The sequence below is a fragment of the Dermacentor variabilis genome, chromosome 11 (assembly GCF_050947875.1).
Source record: "Dermacentor variabilis isolate Ectoservices chromosome 11, ASM5094787v1, whole genome shotgun sequence".
Lineage (NCBI taxonomy): Eukaryota > Metazoa > Arthropoda > Arachnida > Ixodida > Ixodidae > Dermacentor > Dermacentor variabilis.
In genome coordinates, this window is record NC_134578.1 from 43,519,577 (window position 1) to 43,543,213 (window position 23,637).

General features: G+C 45.4%; 1 protein-coding gene across 1 annotated transcript; it reads left to right on the forward strand.

The window, feature by feature from the left end:
- The first annotated feature begins 296 nt into the window (after positions 1 to 296).
- LOC142563220 (uncharacterized) lies at positions 297 to 21,074 on the forward strand. Its single transcript, XM_075673770.1, has 7 exons — positions 297 to 684; positions 4,563 to 4,691; positions 6,383 to 6,590; positions 7,833 to 8,056; positions 12,330 to 12,525; positions 18,178 to 18,420; positions 20,544 to 21,074. The coding sequence occupies exons 1-7, from the start codon at positions 557 to 559 to the stop codon at positions 20,811 to 20,813; spliced, it is 1,398 nt and encodes a 465-aa protein (XP_075529885.1). The 5' UTR covers positions 297 to 556; the 3' UTR covers positions 20,814 to 21,074.
- The last annotated feature ends 2,563 nt before the right edge of the window (positions 21,075 to 23,637 follow it).

A 23,637-nucleotide genomic window follows, 5' to 3' on the forward strand; every position in this document is an offset into this window, starting at 1 on the left:
AACAGGTGAAAATAAGGACCTTAAGCGGCGCCCCAATCTCCGAGCATCTCAACCCCCCCCCCACCCCACTTCCCATCTCGGCTGCTTGTTTTTGCGCACGCAAAACGTGTGAAAATAAGACATACGACTGCTTGGACGGCATACAGGTGGAGTAATTCACCTCATCGTGCTCTTTGTGCGAAATGGCACGTCAGCTGTTTGGGAATGCGGCCCTCAAAACAATATGACCGAAAGAGGCACTTATATTTTTTTCTTACGACCGCAAGAGGGGATCTGTTTCTACTGCACACTGTGCACATTAGTCTAAATGCTGATTGCGAAGTGATGTTGAAGGCAACCAACGCAGGAGCACGTGTACAAGCCGACGGATGCTGACAGCTCGTTTCGGCCGACGCTATGCTCCACTCCGGGCTGCCGCTGGCTGCAGTCTTTTCTGGACGAGGGTGGCGTGCCCAGGAGGGAAGCCGCACGCAGGAACTCCCCCTGCACCAACTTCTACCGTCACGTTTGCGACGCCAAAACGCGCTCGCCGTACAAGCTGGGCAGGGAGAAGCTCATGGAGAGCATGCGTCGCATCCTGGGTCGTCACAAGACCCCGGAAGGCCAGCTGCCGGTGAACTCGGACTCGCTGTTCAAGCGCTGCATGGAAGGTGTGGATCTCATGATCAAGGACCACATCAGATAGTAAGTTTGCCTGCTCGCGCGTTGTCCTGTCGCGGTAGCAGCTTCGGTTGCTGCGTTGAACGAAAGAGTTTGCCGCAAGAATTATGGGAGCAAACCGCGGGGCTTGTGTTTGCGGGAGCTGCGGGAACGACGGATCAGCCAGTACGGAAATAATGGGAAATATGCGAATTTTCCGGCGTCTTTGCGATTTGGCAAAGTGGTATGTTTCATCACAGAATTGCTTTATTTATGCAACAATTTGCGCTGATTACCTGTGTAGGAAAGGCTGGTTTATTGACTTCGAATTCAGGAATTAAAGGGTGATAAACAACGCCGCAGGAGTAGCTGAAGCCATCTGAACATCAGAACGCAGTATTCCCATGACAGTTTCCTAACCGCAGTAATAAAATTTTTAGTAATTTTTGTGGAATACATTACTGACATCACATTGCCGACTCGTCTTAGTTTTCTCCGTCAAATGACTTTCCGAACATTTTTAACAAAAGAAAAACAAGCTTTATCGGGAATACTGGAACATGGAAGGGTGCCCTCAATCGTTTACTTTTTCGCTTGCTTTTGCGAAGCAATTTCAGACAAAATAGATGAATGGATTCATCGCGACGTCATGACACAGATGCTGGAGCCGGTTTTGTTATCACTTAGCTGCCACACGTGAATCCCGTCAAAGAAACAGACGCCGCACTCGTGTTTTGATAATTTATGTTTGTTTTTTTAATGAGTGACACCATGTTACAGGTCTTATTCCTTCACGACGTCAGCTAATGTTGTTTTGCGTCATGACCTCTCAGCAATACCGGCAATGTAATGTTCGGTACTACGAGGCAACTTTGGTAACACAGCTAGAATGTTCTAAGTTATCTCAACCTTCATAATTGCAGAGCGTAATAATTTTTACGAGATATGAGCCCGTGATTAAACTTTACCAATTTTGAAAATGCGTGTCAGTACATTTTGCACTAATTTAAATGCCTCTAATCATAATCCTGTTCGGTCATACATAATAGTGTATAAGAATGGGCCTGTGTGCAATAAACTGAAATGATTGCGGGACATTATTTTAAAGGATATACGAGTCTGTTTTAACGCGACAACTCGTCCAACACCGCGAAAATACTGCCTCTAATTTTCGAGCACTTGTACCAGCATTTCTTCTGGAAGGGAAAACCCGGTTTTCATCTTTAAGATATATTAGTGGATTATGGGTTATTGAATATATACATATATATATGGGAAATTACCCTGTATACGTAGTCAGTGATATGATTCTCTTTGGGAAATCAGTGGCAACGCAGGAATTGTCTATCTTGGCATATAATGTAAAAGAAGCAAGAAAATACGTTTTAGGAGAAAGTTAAGCAGTGGTCATTCTTGCCTAGTTATCATTTATTTTTGAAATGCTCTTAAAATGTTCAAAGCTTTAAGAAACGAAAGCACTCGATTGAGAAATACACAATTTAAAAAGAATGGAGTATCGATGCAGTCCTTTAAGCATGGAATTTCCGGTGTGCTTAGCCATCGTGTATCTTATCTGTGTGAATTTTTGGCGCTCACATAATTAGGCTGTCAAATGCAAAAGGCCGATATTATGTGACGTTGATTTCGTGCGTTTAGAAACTGCCATGTAATGTTTTTGTTCTAAAAATTTTCCGCGCGTGTTTTTGTTTCGGAATCGCGTGCCGTTTTACGACTTCTTCTTATTCCCGATACTTATTGATCATTTCATTCACAGTTTCCCTCCTTCAATTATGCTTTGCCATCCTGGCATTGAATCTGTGGCACTAACAAAAAATAGATACGCTGATATCATTAAAGCCGGACTTAACACTCATCCTAGCTATTCGTCCTGACACACAAAATGTCAGCTTATTCCGCATGCTGTGGCATCTTGCGCCGCGTCTCAAAGCGCTAGCTGTCCCGAGGGCCTGATGCACGTGGCAGATGTTTCGTACAGCTGCTTTGGCTAGATAGAAGCAAGCACGTAGTCGCAGTACAATGGGACGAGCATTGTGCTGCTTTGCTGGAACACATAGGTTGGATGCCACCATTCGTTGCACATTCTCCTGCAGCACTATAAGCAGGCATCATGCACTTTTGACGTATCTAACGAGCAAGAAAAGTTCAAGTGGGCTGAGTGAACGCGTGACAGCTTGCGCAGAATTGCAAGTTTGTAAGAGATGCAAGTATAGAAACGTCACTTTGATAGAATAGAGCTTGCAATGTCGCCTGTTACGCTCCCGGACACAGCTGTCGAGATATCATAATCATAATTTCTAAGTAGGCTATCGCATACATAAAGAGCAAAGGGTGCTGTGTTGTGGCCCAACGTTAAAGCAAAGCTTTCTCTGCCTGCTTTCCCGGATATGGCGACGCTGCTTGGCTGCTGGATTGTGGTGATTCAGTCGCTATGAGAGCAGGCATATTTTCCGAACTACATAAAAAAGGTTACATGTGCGCCGAATGAAAGCACCAGCGAATTGGCTGATAATATTCGTGTACGCTAACCAAATTTGTTCCATTTCAGTTCAGCAGAACAACAACAAAAAAGTAACCTCCGACATAAAGCCTAAACCTATATTTTCGACTCACACGCACCTCCAAACACATCGACCTGTTATTGCAATGGTGAAATATATTGATGCGGTTCTTGTATTTGAATTTTTTCCTTATTTAGTGGCTCAGTAGGCGCCGCTCAACAGGTGCCCGTTCTTGGCCGATCCTCCAGAATTGCCACGTCCCACTACGACACAAGCTTTGCACAATCCCCTGATGTTGCTACATTCGTGCAGTATGCTTTGTCGCATACATTCGTCATTACCAGTCTTCTCTTGACAACCATCACAAGTTGTCTTCGTCCATGTGCATCGCTGCTGACACGTCTGACACGGTGCATCTGCGTAAATTTGAGCTTGCATTGACGCATTGCCTGAAACCATTGTAGTGCCTAGAGATAAAAATTGCATAACAACAAAGTTGAGACCTTTGTGGCAGATAAACATGAACAATCCATGAGATTAAACGTAGCATAGCATGATATTAAACAAAACCGTATGCATCGCTGTTTGTTCTAAAGCATTTAATTAACCGCTTGACTAGAGCTTCGCGTCACAATGTGGGCGTGGGGTCTGCATATCTTTTTTCAGTTTTATACGAAAGAAGTGCGTGCGTTATAGTTCGCTTTGTATTTCTCGAATAACGAATCTCACAGCGGTAAAATGTAACTGTCGTGCTTGCATTTTTGTATTTTCTTTGAAAATGGCTTTTCATTTATTCGGACTTTATTGCAGCTTACAGAAATGTTTTTAAATACAAAATACGGTTAATATTGGCTGTAATGTTCCAGGAACAAAAAGGACCAATTACAAATATCAAGTAATTATGACATTGCGAAAATGAATTCTGCTGCAGTGTTTGGGTTCACGAATTAGTTGAAGAAGCTGTATATCATATTTGTTGCCCAATATTGCTAGAATTTGCTTATGACACCTTTTACGTTGCACTTGCTAGAAATGAAAGAAATGTCCAAATCTGAAGTTCCACAGGGTAGCAAAATATTTTCAAAGCAACTAATGCTGGCTTGGCTGCACCTCTGGTAGTCAGGCTGCTAAATGCGTAGTGTGAATAATGAAACTACGCAAACAAGAACGGACACATAGGTCACTAAGAGTTGCACGTCACCCTTGATATTTATTTCAGAATGCTTCAATAAAACAGCGTTCTTACACAAACATTTGTTTTCCCGCAACGCAATCTTTATGTACCCTAAGCAAAAGCAGGAGTTAACCGTGCCCCACGAAGATGTGTCCTAAACATAACAGGACTAGGTTATCTAATTTTATGTCTTTTTTCTTCTTTCTTTGCTATTTCCGGTGCCTTGGTAGCGACTGGGACGAAAAGAAGCTAGATGGCTGCACTAACAACGTGCCCAAGACACCGGTGACCCTCTCGGACAGATTCTTCAAGTCGGGACGCCGCCGCACCATGCCAGAATTCTTCGATCACATCAAGGGGTAGGCAAGCAGTGCGTTACAAGCGAGACTGGGAAGGAAATGAATGAGCAGTGTTGTGAATGCATGAACACGGTCACAATATGCATGCTACTAACTGCACTGAGGTCTGTCAGAACCATGCGTATGTTGTTCTTTAGCATTACAACAAAGAGCTCCTTAACCAACTTTACTGTGCTGACAATATCATTATGAGGGGTTAATCCCTCTGCTACTTTAAGTTTGCCAAATTCATTCGCCGATTGTAATTGCCTTCCCACATCACTATTTTGTTGTTAAATATCACCAATGCTTAGTGTTCTTACGACTCATTTGAAAACTTTCCACAGCGTAAGACATGGACAGAGACCTACCTCACCATGATTGTCGAAGTTGATGCGAGAGCATTTACACACACAAACAAACACTGTTGAACACCCCCACACACTTACATTTATTGAACTTCAATTCTATTGTTTGTCCTGTCCGCAATCAGGGGACGGTGAATGATAAATAGTGGTACATATTGAAACGTTTTGAAATGTTGTTTATCTTTAGCACAAGCAAGACCTATTACACCACCTGTCTTAGGTGTAGGGATGAAGTCTCTGGCTGCCCCAGTTTTGGGCGGAATGGCGAAGACGTTGTTTTTCAGCACACCGTCGCTTCATTTAGTGAACCCGTTCTGCTGACGGAGATATCTTAATTTTGCAACGCGTTATTTGTAGCTGTGAAGGCGGAGGTGTCGTTATATTAAAAGGAGCTGGCCTTGCTCGCGACCAGCCCTGGCTCCTCGCACACTTTGTTTCCTTTTCTGCCTAATGAGAAGCACTTCGGGTTCCATTCTATACGTCGCCTCCTAAATCGCACCCATTACGTGTCCTTCTACAACTGTAGGAGTACCGGCTGACTTGATAATGATTTTGTGTATGAGCAGCGTGTGCAGAACGCGTATGGATGTCAGGAATGCCCGCGTAGGTAAAAGGTCTGCGAGGGAACACATAAGTGAAAGTCTTAGGTACACGCGTGATGCCCTCAAGCACAAGATTGAACTGCCAGAGTGGTTTCAGGAGCTTGACAGTTTGGTGTCTGCGATATCCTCTTTGAGGGCCCTTTAAATATGCTCAGTCTCTCCAAATGATGCAATATTATTTTTCTTCACCAAGTGACCTCCCTTGTATGCGTTTACGTGGTGCTGTAATGAAGGTAATTATGAAAATAAAAGTTGCTGTGGTGCCAAGAAAAAATATTTACTCACCACACTGCGGATCGGGGTTTGATTCCTTGTATAGGACTCAGCGCTTGCCTCATCTATACATTTTCTTTTTTTACAACGGCTGTCGAGCCATCCTATCCAGGCCAGTTATATTCCCAGGCCAAAGTGGGCAGGGATGGGCAAGGAAATGCTCTCGCATTTAATTAACAAAGGCAAACACTTAGAAGACACCACAGTGTGCCATATCACGTTAGAACGAGCAGGCGAGTTGTCACCGCTTGGACAAATGCTGTCTTGTGCTTCTTAGTGCCCTTGTCGCGTTCACGGTAATGTTATCGAACGATTGTCCAATGTGCGACTCTGTCGTGCTCGGTGTCTATCACTGCTATTGCCGCGAATTCTTTGATGGGAACAGAGACCGACCCGATCTGAATGTGCACTAGTGGTGCCCGTGTGAAGACTCAAACACGAGACGCACTCGCCTGAATGCTCTATGCAGCCTGACGAACAATCTCAGCCTCGACGACTCCACATTACCCGCGAAGGGCTTCTTTACACGTGAGTGGATACCGGCCGCTTGCCAATGGGTCGCTCGCGCCGCCCGATGCCACTACGCCTTGGACTTGAGAATGGAGACGGGCGAACATCTGGAACGATACCAGCTCTACTGGAAGGTCATCTACTTCTCGCCCCTTCTTGGTCCTATGGTAGGTGCGCCAAACGCCTTCGACAAGCATTAGCCAAGCTCGTGACATGTTCTTAGAGCGTCGTCTTGCACTAATATATGAACGTTTTTCAATGTGTACCTGTGTTCTGAGAAAGGTTCGATAAGACTTGAAACTTTAGTCAGCGCTTGTTATGTGTAGCTAAATTTACATGGTTCTATTACTCGCAGCGTTGAGCCAGCTTGTTGAACTATTAACTCGCACAGCTTTCTCTTATACTAAATGTAAAAAAGAAACATTTGGTACTTTCTGCTCTCATCGTTAATGCAAGCACACAAATGACAATATAAAAGGAGCTGGCAAACCTGCGCACAATCAATTACACGTGTTTCAATTTATTTTGTTCTGTAGAACAACATAGCACAGTAAACAGAACAATGTCACCACAACTAACGACAGTCTGAGCCTTAATGAGGGCAGAAAAGACACGTTCTCTAGAAATAACCTAAAGAACTCAGTGCCCTTACATTCTGTGAAGAAGGATCACCAGCGAAGCTGTGTATGTGGGCCTTTTGATGGCGAACTGCACCTCTGCCGTGGGTAGCCTCGGAATTTCAATATCTTTGGGATCGGCTCACGTATGGGGAGTGTTTAACACCTGCTTCACATCCACCGCGGGTTGGCCCGGTATTGCACTGCCTTCGGGACCGGGCCACGTATGGGGAGTGCTTAACGCCTGCTTCACCTCCGCCGTTGGTCAGCTCGGCATTGCAATATCTTCGGAATTGGCTTACGTGTGGGGAGTGCTCAACGCCTGCTTATCATCCGCTATGGATTGGACCGATAGTGCACTGTCTTCGGGATCGGGCAACGTATGGAGAGTGCGTGCTTAACACCTGCTTCCCTTTCACCGCGGGTCGGCCCGGTATTGCAGTATCTTCGGGATTGACTCACGTATGGGGAATGCTTAACGCCTGCGTCACCTCCGCCGCGGGTCAGCCAAGCATTGCACTATATTCGGGGTTTTTTTTTGTGCACGTGGACTCGATATTGGGGAAGTAGCCCTTAAATGATTTGCTGTAAAAGTCAATAGAAAGCTTTCGTAAATAGACACAGCTTCACTGTTATTGTTAGCGCATGTGGCACCTGTTGAATTTCTATAAGTGTCCTGTGTTTACCCTAAATGGATTGAGAGCAGAGGGAGTAAAGGTGGTGAAATTGTGGATTGTGCATGTCGAATGATCCATCTATTTTTCGTCTTACAAATATGCATTTCCTACGTAGGCGAACAGAATCTTCGAGGCCGTGTTCGACGAACCACCAAAGGCCCGTGTTCAGGCATGCTTCAATCTAATGGAAGATCATTACATCGTCAACACCACGAAGACGGCGCGGCGGGCGCTGAAGGAAGCCATCCGACGACCGCATGACGTCCTCTCACACGTTTCTTGGCTGCTTCGCTGGGCGCTCAAGGACCGCGTACCGAGATGGCTCTCACGTCGCAACAGGCAAGGCTGATGACGACGCTCCCTCATTGTGCATTTCATGCATGTTTTGAACAGGCGGAGACGTAAAGCAATCATAATCATCATCATCATCGTCATCAGCCTGGTTACGCCCACTGCAGGGCAAAGGCCTCTCCCACAGATCTCCAACAACCCCGTTTATGTACTAATTGTGGCCATGTTTTCCCTGCAAATTTCTTCATCTCATCCGCCCACCGAACTTCTGCCGCCCCGTGCTACGCTTCCCTTTCCTTGGAATCCATTCCGTCACCCTTAATTACCATCGGTTATCTTCCCTCCTAATTACATGTCCTGCCCATTTCTTATTCTTTATTTTAACTAAGATGTCATCAACTCGCGTCAGTTCCCTCACCCAATCTGCTCTTTTCTTATCCCTTAACGTTACACCCATCATTCTTCTTTCCTTAGCTCGTTGCGTTATCCTCAATTTAAGTAGAACCCTTTTCGTAGGCCTCCAGGTTTCTGCACCGTACATGAGTACTTGTAAGACACAGCTGCTATACACTTTTCACTTGAGGGATATTGCGTTATACACTCTTATACCCTTATAGAACCCTTACATAAAGCAATACAACTGTTTTAATTAATCTCCTAAAGTTCTGAGCTCACTTTCGCTAACCTATTTAGTATTCTAAATTGTGTTCGATTACAACTATATATGCAGTCTTTTTATGATGGAACATTCCAATATAGTGGCCGTTGCACCTATAATAGCGTTTTTTTTTCTCATACGTATTCGTTTTGCGCTGATATACGCTCTCCTATTTGTGTTGTTACTCGTGTTACTCTACCAGAAGGAATATGCATGCAATAATATGTTTAATGTCCCTGGTTTCTTACACACACCACCGAACAAGCAAGAGCTGCAAGAAATCTCCTATAGGGACGTTCAAACAAACTACGACTTTGCCGCACACGCTCACTTGCAGCACAGTTCTTTCTACTACCAAAAGAATCGCTTTCCGCTAAGTAAACGTTGTCTTCGTTGTTGCAGCGTCCAACGATTGATTGCTCAATATAAGAACAATTACCTTCGTTTGCGGGTCTCAGGAGGATGCAAAATGTATTGTGCGGCATCATTAAGCTATTCACGAAAATACAGAGGCATGGTTTCATGCGTACTAGACGATTTTTAAAGAACGATATGAATGTAATGAAAGCGCAAAACAGAAAAGGCAAAATAGAAAAGGCAAAGAACATAAAATAAAGCGGAAGTAAAACACGAAGAAACAAAAGACAGGGACCTTTAGCTAAATGACTTTCCAAGGAAAAGCATATGGCAATCGCTCACAGGTAGAGGAATGAATTTCGAAACCGGCGCTCAACCACCGCGGTAGTAGAAAGAATTAAAGTGGTATATTATTGAGAGCAAGCTCTCCACAAGGAATATGATGATTTCACACCTGCAAGTAGCAGGTGAAGAATAAAGAAGCAGTGATTGCCGCTTAAAAATGTACTTTTATTTTTGTGTTTATTTTGTCGCTCAAAGTAGAAGCAATTGAGGCATACATGTCTGCGAAATCGGATAACAGATATCTTTAGGTCCCTAGTACTTTTGTACTGCAATATCAGGAAACTTCCTGGTAAGCAGTGGAAACAAAACAAAAAATTGGAGGACGCTTAAGCTTCGCCTTCAAGAGTGGAACGCGATAGCGTTATCGCACCCCGTTCGCACCACCTACTCTAACTATCTACGCGAGCCAAACGTCGCGATCGCCACGCGATGGACCGGGCCGCGACGCGTCATGAAGGCGGACGCGATCACGGGGCGAGTGGCGCGCCACGTGTCGGGGCAGCGCCATACATTGCGAGGAGGGGGTCTTCTGTGTTTGCCGCAAGATGGCCTTGCTTGTGCGCAGAGCGCAGGAGAAATGTAGGGGAAACATAATTCGCTACTCATGAAACTGCGACTTCTGTAATTTACATGGTCATAATTACCGATATACACCGCAGTATAACGTTCGAAGGCACGTTTCTACGGCAACACCGCATTCACTAGAGGCGATTTTGCCCAGCTTTGAACGATCGAACTCGTAATTCAAGTTCGTTTGGGAAAAGCACTGCCGCAATATGTTGTAACGACCAGTGATGTGAAGGGAGGAAGTATTAGGGGATATCTGCGCGAAGTGGTTGATTCACTTCGTATGTTGCGTGTGCGGTTTTCCATGGAATATCTGTGCTCTGTGACAAGAAAAACACTGTATAAAGACTTAGTTGATACAATGTTGCCAATACCATTGTACAGGTCTGTAAACTGGGGAGGCCAAGGAGATGATGTACTTAAACGGGTGAAAAAAATGCCAGTTAGACCCTCTCAAAAAACGTTTTTCTTTAGGCTACACACAAACACGCTACCCGTAAAAACATGGTTAGACGAAAAAGGAATATATGTGCCATGGACAGTAAACTGCTTACTTTGTAAAAAGCCAGAGACCATTGAACACGTTTTCATCGATTGCTGGAACCCAACATTTCATTGGGATATCTTACAACGTACACTTAAAAAAGAACTACCGATTACACCTCTTGGTATTCGATATTTGCCAACCGATAACGAAGGAGGAGTTCCGTACGATATGTTTATGCTCCTTGGCCTCCACAGTCTGTGGAAAACGAGAATGGCAGTGCGACACTCGGATGTCGATACCCGTCCGGCGAGAATAAACTTCATCGAAAGTGTCGCGTATATTCGGGAAATATATCGTGCCCAGAGTGAGCCTCCCGAGTGGGTGGCTATTCTTGATGAACTGATCAAGCTGAAGCGATTTTAATATATAATGTTAGCCAAAGTGTGGTTGACATGTTTTAGCATTTGAATGTGTTCTTGGTGGACTCCTCAGGTCAAATACGCGCTGGTGGTTCAATTCGCACCAGAAGCTCCGAAACAGCGGAAGAGGCGGCTATCGCTCTGGCAATAGCCTCCACACATTGTCATTACATTATTAGCGATTCCAGAGCAGCAGTACGCAATTTTGCGAAAGGTCGGGTCTCGGCTCCCGTAAAACACATAATAGACACAAACCAACACCCACGACCAATCCAGATCATTTGGGCACCAGCGCACTCCTCCCTACCCGGCAACGATGCCGCCCACACCGCCGCTCGAGGACTCGCCAACCGAGCACCCGGACGGCTCACGCTAGGGTCAGGGAGGGATCGCATGGTCAGTTACCAGGAAATAACTCAGCACTACAGGTTAGCCAGGGCAGCGTACCCGCCAGCACACAAATCGCTTAACAAGCGACAAGAAGTAGCTTGGAGACGACTTCAGACGAACACCTACCCCAACCCCGTAGCCTATCACTACTACTACCCGGACCAATACCCTAATACATGTAAGCATTGTAAGCAAAAAGCGGATCTATTCCATATTATGTGGTCGTGCCCAGCCGAAAATCACACAAATCACGAAATAAGTAGTACTGAGCAGTGGGAGGCCGTGTTGCTCAGCTCCGACCCTGACCTGCAGGCCAAGGTCATCGAGAGAGCTGAGTATGCCGCCCGGGCCCAGGGGCTCGTGGCTGCCTAACAACAAGGTCATCCGTCAATACCTTGTTTTCAAATAAAGTCTTTACTCACTCACTCTTGGTTTGTGCTGCAAACAGGCAATAAAGAAAAAAAAAACTCGTGGCTGAGTGGTAGCGTCTCCGTTTCACACTACGGATACCCTGGTTCGATTCCCGCCAGCCAATTTTGCAAAATGTTTTTTTTTATTTTTGTAGGGCCTTCTGGGATTTATCGCTCACGCCCAACGCCGCTGACGCCGACACCGACGACAGCTGCTTTTCTGCGACACGAGGTCCTTAACGCTGTCGCGTTAAAAGAAACCAAGAACCACAATTTTGCGCATATCGCGGGTTCAGCATGGTCTCTGCCAGGTGACTAGTAATTACTCGGGGGCACCCTTCTCCTGAAAGGAGAATATGTTAGATTATGATGCCTGGTTATCAAAAAAGGTGATGACCATCGACGTCGCCTTCGCGTTCTAGACGCTGTGCTGGTGCTTTCGATGAAGCGCACGCATTTGTGTCAATTTTTTCGCGCTTCTCTTCCCGACACCGTTATCGCCGTAGATGCATCGCTAGTTTTCCTTCTTCTGAGCAAGTAATTCACAACAACGCGTCTGATCAGGCAGTGAAACCCCACATGAACGTGACATCACCTCTGCTCAACAACAGTACGTTAAACAATCTCACTATTTTCCAGATAAGAGTTGGTTTGGGGACAGTTTCTCGAGAGTTGGCACATGTCGCAGAACGAAAACCGCTTTGGAAGCCACAGCTGCATCCGGAGCAGCAGACGCAGCCGGGACTACAGCCACGCTCGAGGTAGCCCAGTTCAACGCCTCCATAGCTGCGGCAGTCCGGAGGCACCTTGAAGTAGTTGACGCTGAATTCCTCAACAGCATGCGCCACCGCGACGTGCCATTGATGTCGCTCTTCAACGCCGAGGTACGTCCCTTCGTAATTAATTCAGAGTTCATAAAAAAAGGCTTCCGTATTACGTGCATACCACGCCGTAGGTTATTCAGTGTTACTTGTTGAGGTTGTACTGGCAGCACTTTGTCCAGCTTAAACGAAGCGACGTTATTAAATGCGTAATCATTTCTATGCTTACCCAACGCGAAACGCAGTCCGTCCGTCCCGTAAGACGATCGCTTTCAAAATAGAGCCCGTAGCAGTGAGCAACATTACCTTCGTGCTTCCCGTCGCTTCCGCGCTCACGAAGCTGCGGGAACACAGCGCTCACGAAGCTCTCAGCACAGGCCGCACTTTGCTACCTTTGGAAATCGCTTTCAAGATATCGGCCCGTGCGACTATCTTCAACGCGAAGCAGCAAGAACAACGCGCGCGAAGCTATCAGCAGTCGTCGCTCTCGGTAGTCATTGCATATCGTTTGCAAGATATGATATGGTCCGCGTGGTCCTGCCATAGGCAGCAGCCGCCGGGGAACGGTTGAGCAGGTGCTTCATAATACCTCGACGCGGATTGATAAGGCGCTAAAGAGCGATGTCCGCTAGCAATGATCGGAAAACAATCAACGCACCTTGCGCCACCACCTGCTGTAGTTTGCTTGCCTAATCAGTTCACCCTACGCCGCCGTCCGCAGCAGTTGGTGTAACCGCAGGGCTGTCGTTTATACTGGTCGTATGGAGTTTCATAACATTGATAATGACACCGGGCTGTGTGGGGATACCCAAGTGGCACATTGCTTACGCATACTTAGATAACTCCCAGAGGAGTTTCTGCGTGGATTTTTTTTGTCTGCGTCATCTCCGCGTCCATTGGCGGCTCGGATGACGGTGACATTCGGCGAGGGCGACGGGTGCAATATGCGTTTATTAGAACTTGGCAAGCTAAGCGAAAACAAAGTGCAACATTTTCGAGTTTTGTGACTGAATTTAATTCCTTCAGATGGCATGGAGCTTGTTTGTGTGCGAAGACACCTGAATTACTGCAATGCACTTTGCTATTTAGCGCAGCATACTTTCAGGAACTAGGCCAGCAGCGTGGTTTTACAAATAGCCAGAAAGAGGATTTATTGAGTCTTACGGGTCGTACCACGCCATGAGAAGTTGTGCAAGTTACCGCAAGATTGGGCGAGAGGCCCGAGAACCGCTGTGAAAATGATCGCTTTTAACAACATTCGAAAAGCATTTGCAAGGGACATGCTGAACGCCTCTTAACGTAATTTTGTCGAACAAGATAAAAACAAATTTTTCAGCTGACACTCCAGTGGCTGCAGAATTGTTAGAACGGAGATTTGGAACCACTGGCACGATCACTATTTTGCACAAAACTTGCCATGTAAACGCGTGCGAGTGCCCGTGACATGCCACATGCCTGGGGACTGGCACAACTGCCGGCCAGAAGTCACTGAGGGCAATGACTGCTAGTACTGGCCACATTTCTTACGCGGTAAAAAATGTGCATGTGTAGATAGACGGTATCATGTTATTTTTCGCTTTTGGCTTACCGTTAAAATATTGTTCGATTTCGGATTAGTTGTTAATTAAATACATTCTAATAAGATTATTATAGTCTCCTTAAGCAAGTTTTACTGATATACGGTTTAATTACAAAACGTCGCCTTAAAATGATTTGCGTAAACAAGTCCATCAATCTGAATGCCCTTAGTGTAGTTGACGACAGTAAATGGAGCGTCGCAACTTTCCTAATTAGTCACAACGTCAGTGACAATCGCGAAAGGCGCCCTAGTACCGAGTTCAAGTCAACCATAATTTTTCAGAGAATGCACGTAAGTAGGTCGAGAAGCAGCTCAGATTATCAAATGTGACTACTCAAACAGGAGCTCCACTGCACGTGTTTTAGGCTATTATAATTGCTGAAAAGCACAGTAACACATGAAGTGCAACAGTACCCGCGTCTCCACTGAACTAGCTCGATACCCTTGTTAAATATTCGAAAGCCCACAGGGTGGATGAAAGTGAAAGGGAAACTTTTCATCTACCCGACTGTAGAACGGAGCTACCGAGGAAATCCATACGAGTTTCTCAGACATCTCTATGCTCGATTCTCGAGCGCGTGGTCACTACGTGGCGCAAGCGCTTCCAAACGGTATGTCAGCCTTACAATTACAAATGCCTTAATTATTGCGCGTTTTGTACTTAATCAGTGCATATGCCGTTGGTACATTCGACGCCACTTTTTAAACACACCTGAAATGCTTTGCTGCCCTAACTGCCGGGTGGTCTAGACATGGCCCACTTTTCCAAACACAAGGACATACTTACCGGCACTCCCATAGACCGAATATGAAAGTGCGCATACCGTAGCACTCCGGAACATATAGAATGACGTGCCCGTGTTGTTAGGTGCTCTATGGGCTTGTTGGGCACGCGGCTCAACTTTTTCTGAAACGTAAAACGGCGCAGGTGTTAAGCACGCATTCCGTTCATCCGGTCGTTGTCCACAGCAGATTATCAAAACATGGGGCAAGAATCGTAACATTAAAACTATGGCAATAAACCACCGTAAAAAATTGGAGAACCTCGGACAAGCAGCTCTTTCTGGTGTTAAGAGAACAAAATAAAATTGTGCAAATTATTTGCACTAGTTTCACAGAAGTTCTTCCGCAAAAAAAAAGCAGTGGTGAGAACTTTCGACCGAATGGCAAAGTCAACCACCTAGTTATGGTTGGACGCGGGGGATCTTCAACGTTGCGCGAGAGACGTTTCTACGTTGCGTTCTGTTCGCTGAGAAGATAGCTCTTTTCCGTACTCGTAACCTGTGTTGGATGAACGAGGCAAGTACCGGAATTATGTTCAGGGGAGGGGGCACGAACTTTACCACGCACGCAACGTAGGAGGAAGAGGGCAGGGATGCTCAGAAGGCCACATGCTAACAGAGAGATATCAGGGGGAGGGAGGGGGGGGGGGTGGCACGTGCCCGGTGTGCCACCCTTGGCTACGCCACTGCTCAGCAGCAGTAACGCATAGCCGCAACAGCCATGTATACCTGACACTTTCATCGAAGCTACAATTTAAGGCAGCTGAAGTGGTGAAGGAAGTAGCATCCTTATCCAGGAAAAGCCAGTGAGACTTCATGTTTGATTCCATAGTGAGTTGTTTATGCATAGTTCCCTAGCTACATAACAAAAAAAGAAATTGAGACGAAGCAGTCGGATCAGCTAGGCCCCACAGTTGAAACTTGAACTGTACAACTAATCTAATGCCAGGGCTCTCCTTTTTGGCAAAGAAGCACCTGTTCATATTGTAAACAGCTGCCTACTTGGGACACATAACAGTCAAAACGCGTTTCCTGGTTACGGTCATTTTTGTAGCCCCTGTTTATGTATTTTTGGGGCTTAGGCTATGCGCAAAATCTATGCAGCACCTTGACGAATCAATCTAAACGACATGCTATACTGATAGCATTTGCCGGGGTATATAAAGTTATATCTTATATATATATATATATATATATATATATATATATATATATATATATATATATATATATATATATATACATATATAATGCATAACTTTAGTGACACAACGCAGTGCGTTCTCCTGCCAGAATATTTCAGACATGCTGGAAAGATTTTATCTATGACGATGGACAAGGCATAGCAACTATTTTCACGTGCACATCAGTGTTTTTTAAATCTGCGTTCTGGAGTGAATCAGGGGGACCTAAGCTATGGCATTCATTTCCAGCGACAAGTTCACACAACCAGACACTAACCTTCGAAGTACATGTGGAATATGGTGGTAGAATGAAAGGAATGAGGGGGGGGGGCAGCGAATGTGCACTTTGCAAGACGCGCTGTGGCCTCTTAGATTTCCACAACTGCGCATTTTTCTTTTATGTCTAGTGAACTCGCCGGCTGGTGTCCTTCTGCATGTTGGCTCGTTTTGAAGCCTCGCCTGCAGAAATTCCCCGGGTCGATATCGGTACTCATAAACCGCGTATCTAACTTAACCAATCATGCGCAAAATGATTTCGGGATATGCGCACCAAGATTACTTGAAGGGAGGCGCGCGTTGAACACTAGTGGCTTGTTCTTTTGAAGAAATTCGCAGAAGACAAATGCTTGTCCAAAGAGTAACAATGCCTATCCGAGTGTGTATACTTTCTCATTCACCCGCAATAAGATAGATAGTACACGTTGTTTACAAAAATCTGGAACTGCAGCCTAAGATATAAGCATTGTGAAATGTGTTAAAAGCCCTAAGTAAGTTAGGGGGGGGGGGGGGCACAGCACAAGAAGTGCGCCGGACAGCAAGTGACATGACAGTCTTTAATGCAAGCATAACACTTCCCGAAATTGTCGCATATGGTAGGTAACGTGATCAAGACTTCACTAATGTTATTATAACCAATACCACTGCATACCAGACGCTAACTCTAGATTTACTGGGCAAATGCAAGGCAGAAAAGAAAGCTAATTAATATGTCATGTTTTTTGAATGCAAGAAACGGATAAATGGGTCAGCACTCACTCTATCGGAATCTTGAAGCCGAAAAACTACTTGAATAAGTTTAGCGTTGTCTGTGTGTACGACGGGTGATATCAAATAAAGTAACCTCACAATAGTTGCTGAATGTAAGCTCATTCCATGGCCTAGTGCTTCTTGTAACAAAATCAGCTAAAGGACACCGCCGGTCTAGCAACTTTGGGCTTGACTTCTTTTTTAGCGCTCTTAAGATTTGACATTTCCAACTGTGTACTCTCCCAAGCTTCCGCAATATTTCAGATACGCCGTAAATCAAAACATCAGTGATGTGGTAGAGACCCGGTATAGTCTGACACGGGGAGGCACATGACAAGGGTTCTGGAGGGTTCCCATTAACAAGCACAGAATGTCGCTATGGCCGTCGTTAACACTCCAATAACAGTCTTCTGTGCAGCAGCGTTTACGCTCTATGAAGCCTTTCCTCTTCTCCATTCAGAGGGAGTGTGGATTTAATTAAATTCAAAATTGTCATAGCGAACGCAATGCAGATAGTGTTCTAGTATGTCTACCATTCCTCAGTATATCCTGATTAAGCTTCATGACGACAATATGGGGCTTCCGATGTTCGGAGACATGGCGCTGGTTCTCACCTGCTTAAGAAGTACCGCAGAGCTAGTGGGTCATTCATGACTTCGGTAAATGTAGTCCAACTTGAAAACGCGGACGCAGATTGTAAACATGCAAGCACCGTGCTGAATGAAGAAAGCCACAATTTCGGAAGGCAGCGCTTTCTACTGAGTCCAATAAAGCCTATGCGTCTCCTCTTACAGCTAAAAGCCACCATAGAGGCAACGACATGGTTTGGGCCTGCCAGGATACGCACCGCTAGGGAGTGTTACGTCCATGATGTATACTTTGAAATTGTCTTAAATGATGCATACTTTTTTTTTTCAGAAGAAAGTGCTGCATTCTGAACTTGTGTCGTTGCTTGGTCGGACGTTTCGTGTGTGCCGTCTTACTATGGGGCTAAATTGTTCTCTCTAGTTCCAAGGGCAATCGAGGCTCGATCATTTGTGAAACGGGCATAATGCTTGACTTTAGAATGATGATGTATGTGGTGTTCTTGACATTTGATATTTGCACAAGGAAATGTGGACGCTTTTGTCGTCCCTTATTGCAGGCACAATATGTGAAAAATCGCAAGGCCATCGTGGTGTCGCCAGGCCTGGCGAGTGTCATAATGAATGTGACCCACAGCACGGATCCTTTCGCGACTGTTCTCATCGGAGCACCTATCCTGCGAGCCATGGTGCCGCGCCGCCAAGGCGTGTACAAATGGCGGTGGGCGAGCCAGCACCGTCTCAACCGTGCCATCAACTGCGTCAAAAACAAGATGGCGTCGAGCAAGACGGTAGCCGGAAGGGTGCGTTCGTAAAAATTTGTGTTCCTTAATACTTTTCTTGCCCCTCTAATCTATAAAGAAAATATGAAGCATGTCGTTGCCATTATGTTCTTGGAATCGGAGCAGAAAACCTTGGGTAAGCATGTAGCCAGTAGCAGTTTTAAATTGCACGTGTCGTGATGTTTGTCTACAGAAAGTAAAAGTCAAGCGACCTAGGCAAAAAAATAAAAAAACGGCCGGTAAAAAAAAAAACATGAACTCCTTCCTTACGGTCACAAGGTCGCACACACCTACAGAATGTTGCGTCGCGTTATAGTGTTTCTGATGTTGTTTCAAGAGTGTTTCTCCTTGTGGAACAAAGCCAGAATTGCAGGAAGCAGCATGCAAGTTTTGTTGACTTTGCTGTCGTAGTTGTTTATTTGGTGCATTTCACTTGCGGGAAAATGCAAATCGGGCAAAGAGAGTACAAGGCTTGTCAAAGAAAGTACAAGAGTGCTTGAACGGTCTATATCAAGCGGAACTCGCTCCCATTTGCAATATCATTGTAAGCAGTCCATATGCAAGCCCCTTGCTCACTACAAATTTCAAGACGTTTGAAGCTCATTCCTCCTAAGACGCTCCTTAGTCCAAACAAGTTTCCAGTGCGCGCGCTGTTTCGAAAATGAGGCCTGCTCCAAAGCGCAAGTACAGAAACATCACACATATTCCGCGAATTTTATTGGAATAAGGAAACATTTTATTTCATTGAGTGTTCTTCGGCATTTTGCTTTGACGTCTTTCTCTGTTTCCGCACTACATCAGATGCGTTCGTTTAACAGCATTGTCATCGAAACATGCAGAAACAAGGGGGGGGGGGGTGACGTTGAACTTCAGAGCGATAGGCGATGCATTGCTAACGATAGCAAAGTATTGCGCAGGCACATGGAGCGCGGTTTGTAGCTTCACAAGCAGTATAAATTGCAGTGAACATTCCCTTTCAAACTACATATTTACCGTATCACACGATGGCAAACCAACACGAGCTGATATCACTGCGAGCACTCCCTCCCGCAACACCGGCTGATGAGGTGCGCGGGTAGCGGCGAGGTTGCGTGCTTGTTCTATAATGAACGCTCTCAGCTGCCACTCGCTTCGCCATGTCAGTTGTGGCGCGGCTCGAAAACTGAGATTACGCGACCTCCAGTTCTAGGCGGGAGTGCGCGTGAAGCCACCAGCCGCATTCGCTCTCCCTTGCACGCTCATTCTTTCTCCTTCACCCAGAATGCGGTCAGCCACGTCCTTCCGCGGCATGGTTAGCACAGGACGCGAGGTCTCTTCCTCGACTTTATTCGCGGACAACATTCAGTGGAAATGAAGGGAAAGCAACGGGCGCGAGGCTGCTGCACATGTGTTACGGCGCCAAGTAGTCCGCCAGTGTTTGACAGTTCTTTTGGTCGCTCGGAACAGACGCTGAATCGACGCAGCTTCACGTGCGACGGTTTCGCGTTTGCCAAGACGCGGAAGGGAGAAGCCGCAAAATTGGTCAACTTTTACATTTAGTGGTGTGTTTTATCTTATTGACCTGTTGAAAATGAGTGGTTGATGTTTTGTCTTCCCCAGCTTAAACTAACGTGGATGAAAACACGGAATAATTTTCAGAAGCGCGCTACCTTGTGCGCGCTTTGCCTCCTTAGCTTTCCCTTCAATGCCACAGAAAGTTGTCGGCGAGTTTTTTTTTTTATGGTCAGCGCGGACTCGTTAACGCTACCTTGAGCGTAGAGTGCCTGGCAAGATGGCGCTCATAAAGCCGTCACAATCCTTCCCCCTCACCTTCTCATCCACGAAACATAACGTGGCCATCACCATAGCGTGCGGGACGCTGGTGGGTTTCGCCCTTTGGATTTTATTTAGGACAGCATGGCGGCGACGAAGTTGGTGACGAAATTGCACCTGTAGTGTCCCTAATTGTGGGCGCAATTTGCAACTAAGCGGCAATTCCCTCGGCTCTTAAGATTATTGCGTCATTAAGCAAAAAAAAACTTGGTCTCCTTCATCGTGTTTGTCGTCTAATGCAACTGAGCTCATGATGCGCCTGCTTCCTGATATATTAGACTGGAACGTTACCATGAAGTGAGACAAATCTTTATTTACGTATGTCTGACCAGGTTGTAACCGAGTCGTCCATTCTGGAACCCCTCTTTGACGCCTACCGACGGAGCCTCGCCGATGAAATAGGCCTTGGAACGCGCCTCACGAAGCAGTACAGCAACAACGAGCTGTTCTACGTGCTGTGGGCGCTCGGGCACTGTGACGACCCTCTGGCAGATGAGGTCGTGAACGGTGTGGCCAACAACTCTGCCCACTTCGCCTCCACTTTCGGGTGCTCCCGCGGTGACAGGCTGTGGTCCGAGGACAAATGCACCTTCTGGGTGTAGAACAGCTTTTTCATTTGTTCTTGTTTTTCTCACCGTCTGTTCTTCTTTAAGTGGCTGTTGCGTTACTCCCATTTTCTTTGGACCTTTACTTAATTATTTCATTGCTCCTATTTAGTGACATAATAAATGTTCTTTGTTTTCTCTCTTGCTTAAGAACAGGTAGACTATTTTCAGGTTCTGCCTAGCTGCATGAACTGCATTACATAGGGTAAATTGGAAGCAATTTATCGTCAGTTAATGAAATGCGCAAAAATACACAAAGCACAGAATCGTTTTTTTTTTCAGAATCGGAATCTGTTTTTACTGAGATGATTAGAAAGTCTACAAGATGTTAATATGCAGAATGAGGTCCCGAAGTCTAAGACTGCAATGGGACCTCCTTTACAAAGTAAACGTAATAAAACAAAAATTACAGCAGTTTCAACAAATCGTTAACATGGAAGAATTACATGTTTTAGTACGAACAACATGATTGAAGAATTACATCTGCACAAATGTCAAGAAAGAGAAGCACTGTAGCACAATCTCGTTGACAATAATTAAAGTAACAGAGAAGCTGACGTGACAAACACAGTATAATTTGCTAACTCGAATGTCTATGTACGGCTGATACAGAAACCTAATGGTTTGTCGATGAAAATTAAATGAAGGCAGCCTGAAAGAATTGTTGAGTATGAACTAGGCATAGGCATTCGACAGAATGTACTCTTTTAATCGTTTCTTAAATTCGTGAATTCTAAGTGTTTTTATATGCAATGGTAGTGTGTTCCAGAATGCGATAGATGAAAAATTGACGCTCTGCTTGCCATAATTAGTACGTATTTTGTGTAAAATGACGTTCCTATTTATTGCAAACCTGGTAATATTAGTATTTATTAGAGAATATTGTGTTATATACAGATAGGCAACGGCTAGATCCACAATATCTGTGCATTGTATAAAGTGTACAATCGCAGCGGTATGGCGGCTCTGGCGTTGTGCTGCATAACATGAAGTCGCGGGTTCGAACACTGGCCAAGGCAGACGCGAAGGGAGATTCACATCGTTGGACGAAGGAACGCAGGAGCGCTCTTTAGAGGGTGATTTGCTTGCACGTAAGCGAACCTTTGTGCACGAATCTCAGATGAAGTTGTTCCACAACATTCTACTATGGCGTACCTCAAAATACCCTGTGGTTGTGGGACGCCCCACTTTTTAATTTCTCCTTAAGAATTAGAGGGGGGGCACGAGGGGGCTTTTTACAACACAAGCGTACTAAATCTTGGAACAGCTGGGTTTGTTCGATAGTTCATGGCAGCAATCACTTTTAAAGAAAAAAGGAAAATTGTGCATGGGCGTTGCCTCCAGGACATTGCCGTAGTTAGTGCTGCTTTTTAAACATTTTAATTGTAAATTTGCATACACCGCGCGTGTACATTTCTGAGTAGTGCATCCTTCGGCTTATTTGGCTTATTTGTTGAATGCTAACACAGCGAGTGTATAGCATTGTGAAATACCGTCGAAGAATAATCCCTCCAGTTTACGTGGACGCAATAATTGCGGAATAACATTGAGATTACTATTGACGAGGGAGGGTGGAGCACCACCAAAACAAATGACAAAGTACAGAAAGAATTGCAATAACTTTGAAAAATTATGGCCTTTTGGATGCCAAAACCATTCCTGATTATGAGGCACGCCTTAGTGGAGGACTCCGGAAATTTCGACCACCTGCGGTTGTTTAACGTGCACCTAAATCTAAGCACACGGGTGTTTTCACGTTTCGTCCCCATCGAAATGCGGCCGCCGCAGCCGGGAATTGCAATAACTTAGACTAGTTACATTTTCTTGATCCAAATCCCGTATAATGTAACGATTCTGCGCAAATGCATCGCGACTTTTCGAGCTCGTGCAAGTTGCACTGCGCATTGCCGTTTTGAGAACGTTTCGTGGATGCAATCGCTTTCGATTCATAAATGAAGCATCACGTGATACAGGTAATGATCGCAAACTACTACTCGGCAAGCGTCAAGAACGCAAGCCGCTGTACGATTTCATATCATTCATACATCTACAAATTAGCCTGAACAGCTAGAATAGGTAAAAAAAAATATCCGATATAACAGAAACATTTCCTGGGTGCACTCTGCCATCATCAGCCTTATTCATGCACAACACTGAAGTAACAGAATTCTGTTGATCTTGGTCCTTCGTTGGGATCAAAGCCGCCTAGGCCGTCGCCAAACGCGAAGTATGCCGCACTCACATGCAGGAATTTGCTGTCTCAAGAACTGAAAACGCGGCGAGTTGTTATGATTCATAGCAGTGGCGTTATAGTCGAGGGCTGTGCTTCGTAGGAATTCTTACACATTCCGCTTCTACCCTGCCACTTTTTTTCACGATTCGTCGATGACGTGCGTCAAGCCGCACCGCCTTTATCACCCACACACAAGAAAGATCTCTCATCTGGTATGTTTGCTTAAGCGCACGATAATTTATACAGAAAGCATCGCAAGTACGTAGTGAAACGACCACCAAGTTTTCACTTCAACAGCACTTTCCGTTTTTGTAGTTTTCACTTCCAGGTGTCACATGTACGATGTGCTTTCTCCGTGGATTTGGGTCCATTTTAATAAGCCTGCCAGCTGAGAGTTGGCGCTCACGTCGTCCGTGTCGTCCTTTCTTGTCGCTTTGTTTATCGCAAAACCCACAATACGAATTCAGTGTTACTTTGAGTCTGTGAACTTCGCCGCGCTCACTATCACGTTGGCGGCGAGGTGCTAGAAGAAAATAATATATCGCTTGGAGGTGATGGTAATACAACGAGAACAGTCGTCTTTCGTAC

Bases quoted from the DNA above. Each gene is read 5' to 3' on its own strand.
- LOC142563220 (XM_075673770.1), top strand. From the start codon at position 557: ATGGAGAGCATGCGTCGCATCCTGGGTCGTCACAAGACCCCGGAAGGC. The intron at 4,692-6,382 runs GTAGGCAAGCAG...TGCTCTATGCAG, and splicing joins TTCTTCGATCACATCAAGGG to CCTGACGAACAATCTCAGCC. The intron at 12,526-18,177 runs GTACGTCCCTTC...CCCTTATTGCAG, and splicing joins TGTCGCTCTTCAACGCCGAG to GCACAATATGTGAAAAATCG.